The sequence below is a fragment of the Uloborus diversus genome, chromosome 3 (assembly GCF_026930045.1).
Source record: "Uloborus diversus isolate 005 chromosome 3, Udiv.v.3.1, whole genome shotgun sequence".
In the NCBI taxonomy this organism is placed as follows: Eukaryota; Metazoa; Arthropoda; class Arachnida; order Araneae; family Uloboridae; genus Uloborus; species Uloborus diversus.
The window spans coordinates 72,040,454-72,057,352 of NC_072733.1; the positions used below are offsets into that span (position 1 = coordinate 72,040,454).

The 16,899-nt window shown below is 32.5% G+C and overlaps 1 protein-coding gene across 1 annotated transcript; it reads left to right on the plus strand.

Moving 5' to 3' along the window:
• The first annotated feature begins 1,773 nt into the window (after positions 1-1,773).
• On the plus strand, positions 1,774-2,223 carry LOC129218793 (uncharacterized). Its single transcript, XM_054853115.1, has one exon. It carries the CDS (start codon positions 1,774-1,776, stop codon positions 2,221-2,223), a length of 450 nt encoding a protein of 149 aa, XP_054709090.1.
• The last annotated feature ends 14,676 nt before the right edge of the window (positions 2,224-16,899 follow it).

Sequence of the window (16,899 nt, forward strand, 5' to 3'; positions counted from 1 at the left end):
ATTATATGGAGCGTCACGTGTGGGACAAAATTACCGTTTTCCGTGGATGGCCCTTATTTGTTATGCTAAGTTATAAGGCTACAAAAAATAAATTCGAGTTCTTGGTCTGAGTTAATATTTTTCATCGTACTTAATTTTAAAGACTCATTGATATGGCACAATACAGCTTCCCAGTCTTAATTCACTTTATCCACTTTAGGGCCATTTCTAATCTCCCTAATTGTTTTATTTGCTTTTTGTAGTACTTGTTTTTCATTAATCTTTTAAAATAATTCTTTTTGATCACAAGCCTGTTTAAACTGTGTTTTGTATATATTTGGTGTAGAGTTTATGGTTATTTATTTGGTGTCGAGTTTTTCATTATTTTTAAAACTTCAGCAATTCAGTGGCGCAACCAGGGAGGGGAATTGCCCGTGCCCCCTCCCATGTTTTTCATGCGAGAGGTTTCCATGTTCAAAAACATTTCTTACACTTAAAGGGAAGAGTAGAACGTACATTGGAAATCGAAGATATATTAATAAGGGAAAAAAAAGAATGTCGCGAAAAAATCTAAATTTCTTTTGAAAAGAACCTTGAAATAAAAATTTTCAATCGTGACTCAAAATTGATCAGAAAGTTACATAACACACCTCCTATTTCTTTTAATGCTACGCTTCGGAAGTCCCCCCCCCCCCCCCCAAATATTTAAAGAGCGTCTCAAATCTCGTATTTAGAGTTTCAATTGCGAAACATTTCCAGGGAAGAATTACCTAACACCTCGCATTCTAACAACATCGAGAATCGTTTAAGATTTTTTTTTTTTGGAGCTTCAATTTCGAAAAATTGCCGAACACCTGACGGTAACAAAATAATACGGTCTACTCACGTTTTTAAGACGTCAATTACGAAAAATTTCCGGACGAGGGCCCGATTGCTCCCGTAGGAATCTGAAAATGAAAAAATTACAATTTCGAAAATTTAAGGGGGAGAGCGTTTAAATTTCTCCATCATTGAATATCACTTAAAAACTTCGTTTTCTAGGACTCCAGTTTCAAAATATTTTTGGGGGAGAGCCCCAGAACCCCACTGCTCGTAACATCATCAAATTTTGTCTATAACTGCATTTTTGGAGCTTCAATTTCAAAAAAAATTGGGCAGAGGGGTGATCGATTTAGATATATTTTACCAAACAATCGGTCGGGGGCTACCCCAAAAAGTACCATCTGTTTCTCTACCGTCAACAAATATCGCCTATAATAGTGTTTTCAAAACTTCAATTTTTAAAAATTTCCGCAGAAAGCCCGCCGAAAATTTCCTCTCCGTAACATCAGAGATTGTCAAAAACTGAGTTCTTAGAACTACAATTTCCAAAATTTTACGGGGGAGATAACCCCCGGACCCCCCTGTCAGATAACGGAAATGTTAAGAATGCCCCTTCTAAAATTAATTTCTCGTTAAACCACTGCTGCAACGCAAATATTATTTTCTTTAAGCACTTAAAAATACAACAATGAACAAAACGCTTTTTTAAATTATTATCTGAGAATTATATTAGCAGAATTTTAAATACATAAAATTTTTTGATAGAAAGCTTGAACAAGCAGAGGATATGTTGTAAAGCTTTTTTTTTTGTGTGTGTGTTTTTTTTAATGAGTAGTTTTATATAAAACATAAACATAACAGCCAAAAAAGTTCCCCTCCCAAATCCATAGTTTGGATCCGCCACTGAGACGAGGAGGTCTCAAAGGACAAGTCACGCGGTTGCTATCATCTATAGGAAGTGATATCGACGCAATGGACTCGACGGAAATCGATTGCAAACTTGAACATGTGCAATCTCTAAAAACCAAATTCGAGCAGCTGAAATTGGATTACTATTCAGTGCTGAAGGATGAGGAATTGGACGAAAATGAAGAGATTTTCATTGATCTCGAAGAAGAATTAGAAAAATTAGAAGTCGCCCTCAAGCGCAAGTTCAAGCAGCTGAACAACAATATTTCCCGCTCCTTTAATGATGCACCACCTAACTCAACAATCAGTATCCGGCTTCCCGAAATATCACTTCCAAAATTTAAAGGTAAATATGAAGAATGGTTCCTCTTCAAAGAACAATTAAACTCCATCATCAATAGTAACTCTTCCCTCTCAGATTCACAAAAACTGTCCCAGACAACCAACCAAATCCAAAAGCCATCTATAAGAGATCCATTGGATAAAGCAAGTAGACATCACCAAATCCACTAGATATCCATGCCTGGTCTACATATCCAAGTCCATATCCACCAGAAGTCAGAAAGGTTGCACTTTAAAGACATCCCAGGGAGGTCTGGATATTTGGATCTCTCTTGGATATGATATGATCTCCAATGGTTGTTATGGATTTGCGATAGATATCCACGAGATATGCGTTTTATGTCGATTACGTGGATTAGATAGTCATGGGAGATAGCTATTTAGATAGTTTATAGATATCTAGAATATCCATGTTGTTTACTTTGTGTACTAAGCCTGTAAGCAAAATAAATCTGGACATAAAATGCATCCTTAAAATTTTAAATACTAAATCATTAAAAAAAACATAAAGATTATTAAAATTTATATATTTTCACTACTACTCATTTAAAATATTTACCTAAGAAAAATTTAACATTTTTAATATTAAAAATGCAACCTATATTTACTCAGATATTAAATGCTATAGGTTTAATACACTTTATAATAGTTTGATCAAAAAATAAAAATAACTACATCAATTTCTTTGACTAATGTCAAACTTAAAATGTGCACTTATATTTTACTTTATTTTGATAAAATCATAATTGCTAACTCTAAGCAATAACCTCCTTACTGCAATTTTATATATTTTATAAACCTTATGTCATTAATTGTATTTGATTAAATCTTTTAAATTATACTTGGTAATTTAAAGTAGCTTTACTAATGAATATGCAACCTCCCCCCCCCATACGCACACAAAAAAAATATTTTTATTCAGCTAGTAATTCACTTTATTTGCAACCAATTTGAAATTTTACATCTAATAATATATTATTAGAAACTTGTGGCTCAAATATAAATCCTTATATATTATTTCTGTAGCCTGTTTTTGGTTTCTATGCCAAATTTCCCTCAATTCTTGATCGATTTCTTTGATTTACGGCTTATTTTATAGCTTATGGTGCTGGCTACTGACGAAAAATAGACCCAAGGTCTGAAAATTGTTTCTTTTAGCCGAAAAACCTGTTTTAAAGAACCAGAATAAGGTTTTCGGTCAAACTTATAACTTTAATTTGCGCTATGGCCGACAGAGCTGAGTAGCTTGATCGGCAGAGCGTTCTCTTCGTAACCAGGAGATTACGTGTTCGGGCCCACGTCCGAACAATCTGCACCAAAAAAATTAGAGATATATCGCGCAGTACATGGACACTGAATTAAATGAATAACAGCTATGAGGGAATAGAATAGAATAAATGAGATGGAAATGCTCCTTGCGGATATGAAAACATTCAGTGATTTTGTGCTAAATTACTTCGAAATTGCACGTGTTCTTTTTTTTTTTTTTTGAAGCTTTGGCTCTGGAAAGAAAATTAAAGCATAATGTAAACGAAAATATAAGTAACAGGTTTAAGATTTCAGACTACAAAAGAACTGTTTTTTGTTCAGAAAAAAAAATAATAAATCGTATACTATTGAAATATATATTCTTCTAATGAGTTTTTGACTCTTTGTACAAATAAATAAAATACTACCTCAATTTGAAGGGTAAAATATATATTTTTTCTTCTTTTTGCTAAAAAACAAATAGCTTATCACATTTTTACTACATTCGAAGGCATAGTTCAATTTATTTTGTATTTTAACCGTGCTGTTAAATGATGAACACGTGCTGCCATCTAAGTTATAGCGGTTTAAGCAGCCTGCGATAACAAATTGTAAAAATTTTCAAAAATAAAAACATTTTTCTTCAATATCTTATCTTATATATTAATCCCCTCTCATTTTAAAACTTATCAGGCTGGCCAATGACGAAAAAAAGACTTACGGTCGAAAATTTAAGTTTTCGAAATCGCCTCTTGCTGTTTCAAAACCTTGATGCTGCCTGTAGTTCTTATGCATTTTTTAAAGCAAAGTTCTAATGCAGTTTTAAATTTTTTACGTCGCTTTCGGCAAAAAAAAATAGCCTGTGTGTGTGTTTATATTTTAATAAAGCTTAACAGCACTGGACTTAGTTGTTCGGTTTAATTGATAAGTTTTTTTCGGTGGAGCGTTCGGCTATAAACTATCTGAACTTCGGGCAAGCTTGGGCTGTCCGACATAATATCAAATTTATATTAGTATTACGCATTACATGTGTTCATAACATACACACCTAATAAAATAAATGCAGTGGGAATGCTACTTGGTGTTTCGACTCCTTTATGCAGGCTACAGTTATCATTCGGATAAGTTGATTGTTAATCGAACTGTGTTCTTTGACTACATCCAGACCACTCAACATAATGTAAGCATAAAAAAGTATTAGATTTACCTAAAGAAATCCTTTTTGTGCAGAAAAACATTTTTATTGCATGCTAAAATGTAGATGTTTCTAATAGCAGTGTTCGAACTTTTGTACAAATGAAAAAATATAAAAATAACGCCCGATTAAAACTACGAGTTTCACTCAGTAAACCTTTAATTTTTTATTCGCGCGAATACGATATAAAGCATTAAAAGTATTATCAACTTCATTAGCAAGAAATTATTTTCTACTCCTCTGCTTTCTGCTGAAAAAAAAATACATTTTGTCTACGTTCGAAAAATTACACTTAAGAACGGACTCAGTTCAACTGGTTTTGGTTTTGAATTTTAAGTGTTCGATTAAAAGAGAAACATGTGAGGGCATTTAAGCCGTAACGGTTAAAGCAACCTTTTATGTGAAATAGTTCAATATTCAAAGATAAAAACACTTATTTTCAATCAAATTTATTACTTCTCTAGAATGTTTGTTTCAATCGCTACGTGAGATCTTCGTCATTCTTTAATCAAATTCCATGCTTTGCGAATAATTTTAAATCGTATCATGCTGGTTAATGACAAAACACAGATGCATGATCTTATTATTATTATTTTTTTTTTTTTTGGCAAAAAGCTTTTTTGCTGTTTTTTACTACGCATTCCTTCAATGAATAGCTTTCGAAAAGGAAGGCGCAATTGCTAGGTTTGTTGGAGTGTCGGGCTGTTAGTCAGAATGGCGCCAATTCGAATACGTGCCAATAAATATCTCTTTAATGTTTCTTTTTTTCCCGTCAGATGCTGACATGTGCCGGACTGTATTTGCCACAACCTGTTTTTTCACATGCACAATTATTGCTTTTTCACGAGTCACCACTCAGCCACACTTTTAATGACATTTATGTTTGCATTGAAAATATGTACGATTAAAAGGGGAGCTATGATCACATTATCACAACGTTGTATTTAACGAGGTTTTGTTACTGATGTCTTTAAATTACATGCTTTCTCTTCTGTTCTTACTTTTTTTTCGGTTCTTCTTCATAATGTTCTTCCTTTGAAATTCTTAAAGAGCGAAATACCTTATGAAACGATTTGAAGCACAGTGCGGAGTTCCGCACGGGTCGACTAGTTATAAGTAAAAGGATTTCACACAATGCATAATAGTTAAGGGTCATTCCATAGAAATGTCAACCTCAACCTCAGAAATTTTTTTACCACAAAGCCTTAATTGTGACCTATCATTTCATTCAGCATACTTTTTAGTACATAAATCCTGTAACAGTCCACAAAAATTTCATTCGGTGTTTTTCTTCTGGCTCTAAACGTGCGAGGTTGTAGAAAAGGCTTAGCATGTGCAAAAAACACGCGTCTATGTTTTCTTGTGCAATGTAAAAATTTTTGCAAATTTTTAAAAGAACTGTGTTTATTCTAAATGATTAGATGTTGGTCCAATAAAATTGACAGTTCTTTTTGCATGCATTATAAGATAAGTATTTTAATTAGTTTGGTTATTTCACTGAAAATATTTACGTTATGTTAGTCACGAAAATGTACTATTTTCTGCTTAAAAACTAAACCAGATGATTGAACCAAACAGAACTTTTTATTTTCTTACATCTGTGTCATATCTACTTAAAAAGTGCAAAATATTTATTTTAGTATCAGTAGATATAAAGTAATTAGTGTGACTAACGTAACATTTGAGCTGTAACTAACGTAACAGTTTGCATGTGACTAACGTAACAATTTAAGAATGGCTGCTAATATTTAAAACTTATTTAATTTAATGTACATTTTCATAAAGAAATTTGAATATGTAGGCATTCTACATTGATTAAAAATATAACGGGTGAAAAATACCAGTAATATTACATTGTAGACCTTCTGTTTACTTAGAAAAATACTTTTTTAAAGGTCTTTATAAAGATACTTCCAATTTAAAGAATTATTAAAAAAGAAAAAAGGTGAGTAAAGCAAAATGAGTACTCTACTGAATGTGCATTTAACACAAGAATCCAAGCTTCAGAATTAAGATAATAGAAATACAGTCTTAACAAAGAAGAACGTCTCTATATTTTAGAAAATACATCGCCATCTATTATTAAAATGAAGTAACGGCTGCTCGTTGGAAAACATTTGAAGATGTTACATGATGCAGTGACAACAAGCCCTGCTGCCATATATTTCAGAAAATGCAAGAATGATCATTTAGAAATTCAAACATTTGCGGTGGTGCATTTGCTGGAATTAAAATGCATTCTGCAAAAACGTTCGAATATTTTTTTTTCAATATTACATTTTAATTCAAAAGGATGCACAACACTATTCGTTCGATGAATCAGTAAACCTTAAAAAATAATATGATATTGAAAAGTACTACCGAGTTTCTTATGACGATAATTAGTATATCAGCAGGATACTAGAATTCAGTGAAACTACCAACTTGCAAAAAGTTAATTTTTTTTAAAAGAGAGATATTTAGGATTTAATTAGCCTAAGAATGATGTTATTCAGTTTGTAAAAGCAGTTTTTTTATTTGTTTATTTTTTTTCACACATTCAAATTGAGCTAATTGAACTGGATCCTTCTATTCAATTTCTTACACTAATATAGAAAAGAAATAAAGAAAGAACCATAAATACAACACAAAGAAGGTTTCTAAAAAGTGTAAAAGTAATATAAGAGCAAGAAATTAATTATAAAAAGTTTTTTATATGCATTCATTGCTTGTTATTCGATGGTTACGTTAGTCACGTTACGTTAGTCACACACAGTTTTTCGGAAAAGCACCATTTAGGGCCAAAAAAGATTCATCTGTAACAAATCTGTAGTACAATTTTAAAAATAGATTGTTTACCTCTTACAAATATATCGGCCAATTTTAAATGTATGCGTAAGTTTCAGAAAAATTTGCCTCGTAACATAAGCATTGTTTCTCAGGGTTGCAAAAATGTTACGTTAGTCACGATGCCTTTTTTGGTGAAAAAACACCTGCCAGCGCTTATTTTGCTTCAAATTCTTGGTAGAAATGAAAAATGGTCACTTTGTACATTTTAAATATGCATATTAAACCAAAACACATTTATTTTTACTCCCGGTGTAAGTAAAAAGAGTTTGAAAATCAGCTGCGAATGTTACGTTAGTCACTATGGAATGACCCTTAATAAAGTTTAGTTTATTTGATAAGTGTTCAAAAAAAATTAACTATCACACTAAAATATTATGATGCATTGTGATTAATGCATGTATAATCTGGAAAAAAATAATAGACAAATATGAAAATATTTATTTTGTTTCATATCTCTTAAAAGATGTCGAATTTCAAATCTGAAAACTGAACTTCAATAAAATTTTGATATTCTTAGGCAAAATGACCTACCTTTATATGCTCCTTCCTTTACATGAGTTACACACAGCAATCTCTACTTTTTAAAACTAAATTCTACATAGTGAAGAAAGCTTTAATGTCATCAAAATTAATGTAAAATATTTTTATTGACTAACATTTTAAAAAATGCATACAAACAAAACATCACAAATGCATGAAAATTTGACAGAGACAAAACATCTATGTTTTCAGCAATTACGAATTGCTTCTTGTTTTCACTTCACTGGTGAATGATGTTAGTCATTTGGTTTTTTTAAAGGAGCCTCGGGAGTACCACTGTTGACTGGCTCAGGTCCTGCTTCTCCAGCAAGCACGGTCTCCATCAGCAGCACTGACCATCAGAATCCGCTCCTGCTGTGCGGTTGCTTCTGTATCTTACACACACGCCTTCAAACATACACACGTCTTTACACATACACATGCCTTCAAACATTCACATATCTTTACACATACACATACCTACACAAAAAGCTTCATTTTAATTCAAGATGTCAAAAATTCAGGTTTATTATTATTTTTTTTTTATTTGATTTTATGTAGTCAGGTTTTGATGTGCCACAACTAATTTTTAACCACAACTCTCATGGCAGAACCTGATGCCCTAATTTTGATTAATACTGGGAGAAAACCAATTTATAAAAGTACTTATTTTGGCAATCCAATCTGGAACTTTGTTAATACATATTACAGCAGGAAAAAATACTTAGAATTTAATGCAAAAATTTAGAATTTCAATTACAATAACATGACATTTGGAACTATACTTGTCTGCAACTTAAGTGGACAGTGACATCATCACCACACACAGAAGAAAAACCGAGTTACAGATAAAACGTCACACTTATTAGCTTCCTCACCTTACCTGCTTCACGAATAAGAGGAGATCACCACCTGTGTATGAGCTGCTACTGGCTGGCATGTTTGATTCAAATGGTTTTAATGTTCCTCGCTGCTTTGCTCGTAAAATTGAAAATATTTTAAGATTGACAGAAATTATGACTAAAAAAGGTAGTATGCATGGGTTTAACGAACAAATCTGATTTTTAAACGGTAGAGCATAATTTCACCCGAATATCGGAAAAGACGCAATGAACTATTTCCTTCATTTGGTCTCATCTTATTTCTCCATTGTCAAGTAAGCTTGCAGTCAAGTATACAATACTCAAGAAAATTGCAGCCATAACCACAATTGCAGATGTAACTAGCGTGAAGACCTTTTCACCAAAAAGTCCAAACTGTTTCAAAATATTTGAATTAAACATCTCCTTTTTCTAATTTTTGTTCTGAAAAACAGCCAAGAAAACTTTTTAATTCAAAAAATGAGAAAATTGCAAAAATAATGCTGTATGTTGCAGAATTTTTTTTTAAATAAATGTGACTTGATATTAAAACCCATTTTATTTTATGTTTTAATGTTATGGCTTTTATTTTTGCCGATCATTGACAAAAATTGACTTATGTATCGTTTTTAATATTCCTTCAAGCTATAAAACTCCAAGTTGAATCTTCTCTTTATGCAACGTAAGTATTTACAGTGTCAAATTTTTGTTTTTTGAAAGGAGATGCAGAGGAAATAAAATGCTTATAAATTATAGAACTTTCAATGCTTGCTGGCAGTATCTTGTAATAACATTTAGATTTAAGGAAAAACGATTTGTTATCATTTTCTGCCAAATATTTATTAGTTAAAAATTGTAAAAAAAATGTCAATTCAATTATGAAATTAATGTCACCACATGAATTTGCCAAAGCGTTTGAGGTGGATATGAAGTAGAACACTTGCTTGACACACGGCAGTTTTTATCGATTTTTTAGGTTGAGCGAGCCAATTTAAAATGTACTATTTTATTAAAAATTTAATGAATTGTAGGCAGTTTTGGTTATTTTGGTAATTTACTCTTTTTTTATTCAACAAGCATGTCACTCTCTGTGTGTTCCATCATAAACAGAAAACTGAGATGTTCTAAGTTCGTTTCAAGTAGTGTGTTGGTACTTTTTATTATGCTCTAATTAGGGTTACTAATTTTTAGGTTGCCTTGTTATTTCCTTTACATGCTACTCTTTCTTTATCACCTGAAGAATAAAGTGCATGCTATCACCCCGTTTCAGGTTAGTAAAAATTTCTATTTTTATTGAGAAAATGATTTTTAAATAATTATGGCCATGATTGATACATAATTAAGTTTTAACAAGGGTTGAATTACCTTTGAGATCAGGACCGTTAACATGGGCTTTTGAGATTGTAAAAGTCCTCCCAGCCACAGCTCTTGTTTGTCAGAAATTAGGTACATTTAAAGTTTTGCATGTTGAAATATCAATACTTTTATGATAAAATGCTGAATCAAAGATTTTTTAAGTGAAACTTTTTATGCAAGGGCTTTGAAGTTATGATCCAATCTTTTTGTGTGACGAAAAGTGGTGGGGATAAGCAATGTCGGTTAGAAGGAAAGCAGTGGCTTGCTTGCCTTCAGGTATTAGAGAAAAGTGAGACATTACACTCTTCTCGCTTCCTTTCTCATTTTGTATGGTTGCATGTACTGCGTTCAGGCAGCACGGAGATCAATATGTACATTTGTCGTAAACAGATCATTTCTCTTCTTAAGAAGGAAGAAGATAATCATTATCAGTGGACACATGTATATAATTTTATGTAAAAATATGAATAAGAAACACAATCTGTTCAAAAGTGTTTGATTACAAAAAAAAAAAAAAAAAAAAAAAACTGTCGGCAGATTTAAATGGATATATTTTTGCTGAAATTAAAAAATAATAAATTATTCCTTTGTTTTAACTGTAAAAGGCATGTGACAGCAAAGTTGCACTTTTTGAAGATTAGCCCATTAGTGACTGAAGTTTTTAATTAAACTAATGTTTTCTTTTTCGAATGAAAATGCTGAAAATTTTGTGTTTTAAATAAATTTTATAGATAGAATAACACCAAAAAGTAAATTGAACAACAGAGATCTATGTTGTTTACAACAACAACAAGATTACAACAATAAGATCATGCTATTGACCTGAAAACTTGCATGAAATAAATGAGTTTTCCTCATGCTAAATTGTTTTCAATTTTTAATTTTTGCTTTGTCATAAAAATTCAAAATAAGTACAAGTCCTTTTTTGGTGCTCTGAATTGTTTTAATTTTGTTTCATTAAAAAAATGTCTACTATCTAATTACCTTTCATTCTAGTATTGTTTTGGTACAAAAATGTTGTTGAAAATTTTAAATAATAGATAGTGTACTTTCAAGAAATAAATATAAAATAATGGAGACATCTGTTTCTTATGCATATAAGAATGTTGAAAAAATATGTCAAAATACACCCCCCCCTTAACTTCCCAATTTATTTCTGAATATTTCTATCTGCATCTAGTTTCAAATGAAAATGACGTCTGATTAATATAATTTCAGTTTTCAACTTTATACAAATTAATCTATTAACTAGGTGTGCCCACTAAACCATTAAAATATTCAGAGGTTCTTAATCTCTTTTTTTGGAGTGGGTTGGGGCGAGATAGGATCCCCGCAGTGTGGGGTGCCCCACGTCTTAAGGGGTCCAACGGCCACTGAAACTAAAGAAAAAAATTGAAAAAACCTAGCACTAAGACTTATTTAACGTTACAAATATACACTGATGGCCTCTGGGGAGGGGCTATACAGATTTTGTTGCAGGGAGGCCTAAAATGTATAGATCCTGGCCTGGATAGGATACCTTGTTTTAAGCTTCTACATATTTCTTTTATTACTCTTTCAAACTTTCCTTTGCATATACATGGGTGCCACACCCCTAACAGCACCCCCCCCCCCGTAGGTGGGCATCCTAGGCATATATTTCCTTTCGGAATTTTTAAGCTAATGCTAAACTTTGTTCCATTTAAATCAGAAAAGTGTATATTTTTCCTTTTATAGAAAAAAAAATAAGCAATGCTTTTGATATCAATACAAGAAATATTTCTATGTTCAAAAATCTTTATAAAGCTTAATTTAATGTAGCAAAAACAAGCAATTTTTTATGTTCGTTATTTGTTGCTTATTTATTTATTTTTATTTTCTTAATCAGTTTTTATTCTTTCATTCATTTTGAATCAATTAAAATTATAATATAATTTTCGTTGTCTCGGAATCTTTTGATTAATTTAAAATTAATCGTATTAAGAGAATAAGGTTTAAGAAAAAAAATCTGCTCTTAATTTTGCTAACACAAGGCCATTTTGCCCTTTTTTAATGTTTGAATCAAAATCGAGCGTTTCATTTATTGACTGCATGCATTTTCGAATCCGCGTGCTTTTACATCCTTCAGAACCCGTTTCAGCCACCCTTCCCGCTCCCTCTTGTGACTATTTTTTGTAACGAAACTCGAAAGCGAACAAGGAGCCAATCTTGCAGCTCGGCGGCAACCCTATCTTCCCCCTGTAACCGGTTGCGTTTTCCGAGCGTAGCTGTTGTCGCAACTCTGAAAACTACGTTTTCATATAGGGACTCTACATTATACAAGCCACTGCTGGAAAATTAGTTTTCCCCCTGAAGCCAGGCGGCTTCACAAACAATGCTTAAAAAACGATTTTGGGACTTCGATTTTTAAAAAATTCCGGAGAACTGCCTTGCTTATGTAACTTTTCATGGCGCTAGGGCATAACCATCAATCGTCGAGATGAGGTGAACAAAAGTCTATAGTTGTATTTTTCAGTTATTAATATCGAAAAATATCCGAAAGATCCGCCGAAGCTTCCCATTTTCATTAACGTCACCAAAGATAGTATAAAATTCTGCTTTTAGAAATATCCGCTTCGGGAGCCCCAAAACCTTTTCTTCCCAAAAATAGCTTGAAATGGATTTTAGTTCCGAAAAATATTTCGGTTAGGAATATTTTCACGTTTCCCCTTATCGTTTTCAAATATAGTCAAAAGTGGGCTTTTGAAACCATAGTCCCGAGAAATTACCGAAGGAAAGCCGCCAGATCTAACCGTCACTAAAGAGAGCGTAAATTTGCGTTTTAAACTTCAATTTCAAAAACTTTCGATGAGAGACGATTGAATCTCTTTCCCTTTAGAAACGTCAACAAAGATAGCCCAAAATTGCGTGTTTAAAACTCCAGTTTCGGAAAATTTTCGGGAACAGAGCAGGTCCTTCCAAAGCTACGGACACAAAAAATAGCTTTAAATTGATTTCAATTTTGAAAGAATTTTAGGAAAGAACTCCAGCTTGCATTAGTACTTTCCCTGAAGTCTCGAAAAAGTTCTTAAAATTGCGATATTTGGAGTCAATTTCAAAATTTTCTTCCATGCACATTGAATATAACCAACTCTTTAGTCATTGCAATCAAACACAACCAAAGATTTATTCAAACAATTTTTCTTACGCCAATTTCGATAATTTTCTGGGATAAATACCCTCACCCATGCTTCCTCTCCTCCGGCCTTCGTCTGATGTCACCGAAGACACACTAGTAAATTTTGGTATTACTTTCTTCAAAGATACAAATTGTATCTAAGGAGTTTCTTACTATAAAACTTGTCTTCCTTTTTATAAGTTCATCGTTCTTCTTCTTCGTTTTTTTTTTTTTTTTTTTTGTTATTTGAATCAAAATTTGACATAGAAATTTGAAGAAAGATTTATATGGATGTTAAAGCTTAATCAAAATACGCAAATTACTCTTTGAAGGGCGGCACATTAGGGTTTGCACATGGGCGGCCGACACCCTATAGGATCGGCCCTGAGAAGAATAGGATAAATTACCCCAACAGCTGCTGGATAATGTTGTGTAAAGCATCACATGACGTTTGGAAGCTTGCATCGCTCTCTGTGGTAGCCATATCCGGTATTGACACCTTACGCCGGAACGCCTAGGAGCGGTAATTACATTAATTGACTTTTACGTCTTCAGCCCAAAATGACCGTTTCGTCCTTTAAACACTTTTCCACACCTTCAGAGCACAATAAATTGTCGTCATTGCAATGCTCTATAGTTCTGGCTTTAGTTTATTTCACTTGGCATCGAATTACACTTACTTTTTTACGCGCTACATAGCCCATTGGAATCCGTCCTTAGCAATTGTCCGCCAGTGTATATATACTATATCTCAAGAAGCTGAATTCAAATATAATATTTGGAGGTGCATGTCAAATAAATGGCATAACAAACAAGCACGAGTGGGTTCCAGATTCTAGGGAGACCAACAGGCCCAGATCTATAAATTTAGCCCCCCCCCCCCTGCAGTAAAATCTGTAGGACCCCTCCACAGAGGTCAGCAGTGCATATTTGCAACCTTATAAGTCTTAGTGCTAAGTTTTTAAATCAATTTCTTGGGCCCTTAAGTACGTGGGCCCCCCTGCACTGCGTGGTCTGCGGGTATGCAGATGCGGACCTGCAGGGACGTAACTAGATCATTTTCGAACAGGGGCAAGACCTCGTTTCGGCGCCCCCCCCCCATACAAAGTAAAAAAAAAAAAATCCCCGAGAAACTTCATAACGTCAACAATAGTGCCCCTCACGTACATTAAAGAGAAAATACACGCTCCCTATACATACATACATATAATTATTATAATTATAATACAAGTGAAGAATATTGAAAAGACCAAACCCCAAAAGCCCATAGATGCGCAACGCAGCAAAAATAAAAAGCCAAGTAAATATATAAAATATACAAGCCAAATAACAAGTTTTAAGCAATTCTTAAGAATAATAATGATGAGAAAAAGAAAAATACAAGCAGCAATTAATAGAAAAAGTTGAAAGGTTAAATCAAGATCTCATCAACCGTGGAGGATTCAATAAGTATGGTTAAAAGACCAAAAAAATTAAACTACAAACTAAAAAGTGGGTGTTTAAGCTCCAGTATATATGCACGACAGAATATCATATTAGGCTAAACGCACCACATGGTAAACTATATACAATAAACAAGAACTTAAACCTAAAATCAAGATCTTAAATAAATCTTAAATTTAATTCTATCAAATTTCAACGCAAATGGAGCAGAATCACGGAAGAGACGGTTACATTTGAGGCAGTGTGAAGCAAAGGGATGCAAGTGGCAAAATTAAAAATTTGGAGATAGGTAACCAGTATACATAGTAGGTGAACCCCTCCTCTGTCTTGGGGCAAGAGATAGTACTAGTAGCCCTGGTAGGTGCTGCTGTACAGCATGATTTAGAAAAAATATCAATGAAAGCCTACCTAGGCTATACGCGTTTTACTCAAAACTTGAAAATGTCCACTTACATCCCTTCGCTTCTTACTGCCTAATATGAGTCAAGGACGAATTTTACACAAAATGCATTTGCAATTCATACATGTCTTGTAATGTAACTTTTCGTTACACCGTGATGGAGTACTCTAACCAGTAGAACAAATAGATAAATAACATTCCATTTGGTTTCATTTTTGAATCGTTTCACCACTGGAAGCCATATTTGAATTTGGCAGTGATAAAGGAATCCGCTGCCTATAATGCCATAAGCCTTATAAATGCGACTTTTACGTAATTATAAGTTTTTATATAGCTTTATCACTGTATTGCTTTTTTAAAAATAGCGATAGGGGGTAAAAGTCATTAAGTATTTTATTTATTATTTGACATACGAAGTTATTCAAGGAAAAATATTTTTGTTTCTCCACAAGAGAGTAATTCACAACTTGTTGCAACATTGCTTTAAGAAAATAAATTAAAAATTCTAACTTCAATAAAACAAAGATTTTCAATTATTTATTTTTCAGTATTTTAATATACTACTATGAAAAAATTCGCAAGAAAAATAACAATATTCAACTACAAAAGAGCAACATATCGCAATAATGCGTGAAATAATTTTAAATCAGATAAAAAATTTAGTAGGTTGTTTGTTTTTGTTTCTTACATGAAATTAATTGAATATTACTATACTTGGCTTATCCTGACTTTAAGCTGACATCTTCCTATAGTTCAAAAGGACAGATTATCTTATTTAAACTCTAGCTTAATAATTTTATGTGCAACACATTTTAAATTTTCGCAGTCTGTACAGTTAAATATTAATTATTACAAAAGATAATTTTTATGAAGGACGCACGTCCCCCAACTCTGGTATATAGTACACATCTGAGAAGCAGTTAATAGAAAAACAGAAACCTAATGTGCTTGAGATCAAAACTCTTTCTGTTAACCATTTTTTTTTTTAAACACATATCTTAAAAATGTTAAATATTATATGTTTTCAGTTGAGGTTATTTTCATTTACAGTACAACTTCATTTTTTCGAACTAGCGGGGACCAAAGGCAATCCGGATAACGAAAATCCGGGTAATTTGTAAAACACATTCGTAAATAAGCAGACTTATATTTTATAACAGCAAAAAACGCTGTACCAAAATTACTAAGGATTGTTACTCGCAAACACTTAATCATTTATAGTTCAGCTGCTGTGGTGTAGGAATGACACTCCAAATATGCCATGTTGTTTATTAGATGACTATAATTTATTGCACGTCCTATGCAGGAGTTGTGTATTTAATCAAAATAAATAGCAAATATTTGGTACGTTGACAGTTTCGTTCCGGCTATCATAATTTAGAATGATATCATTTCAGTGAATATATATTTTTTAACTTTAAAAATTTGATCTGGATAAGCCGGAGATCTGGATTAACCGGAAGCAAGATAAACGAGGTTCTTCTGTAATTATAAATATGCATCAAAAGTACCAAAGAAAAATTCAAGTTTAGAGCTGTAAAAAATAGCTGATTTCTGACACATTGATTGACGTTGATGATTTAAGCATATTTAAAATATTGTGTGGGTGGAAAAAATATATTGAAACTAAGTCAAAAATTCATCGTTTTAGTTCAGTTTATCTTAAAAATAACCCTAGTATTTTCTAAAGAAAAATTGGCAGCCTCCCGAACTTTAAATTGAATCTCCATTATTATAGTGAGAGATTTTTTTCCAAGAATGAGAAAAATTATAAAATTCAACGAATTTGTATTACATCATTCAAATTATATAAACAAAGCCTTACCTGCTCTCCTAACGTCTTTAGCATTTAACCTTTAAC

What these genes read in the sequence shown, in the direction of transcription:
- LOC129218793 (XM_054853115.1), top strand. Translation starts at nt 1,774, where the DNA reads ATGGACTCGACGGAAATCGATTGCAAACTTGAACATGTGCAATCTCTA.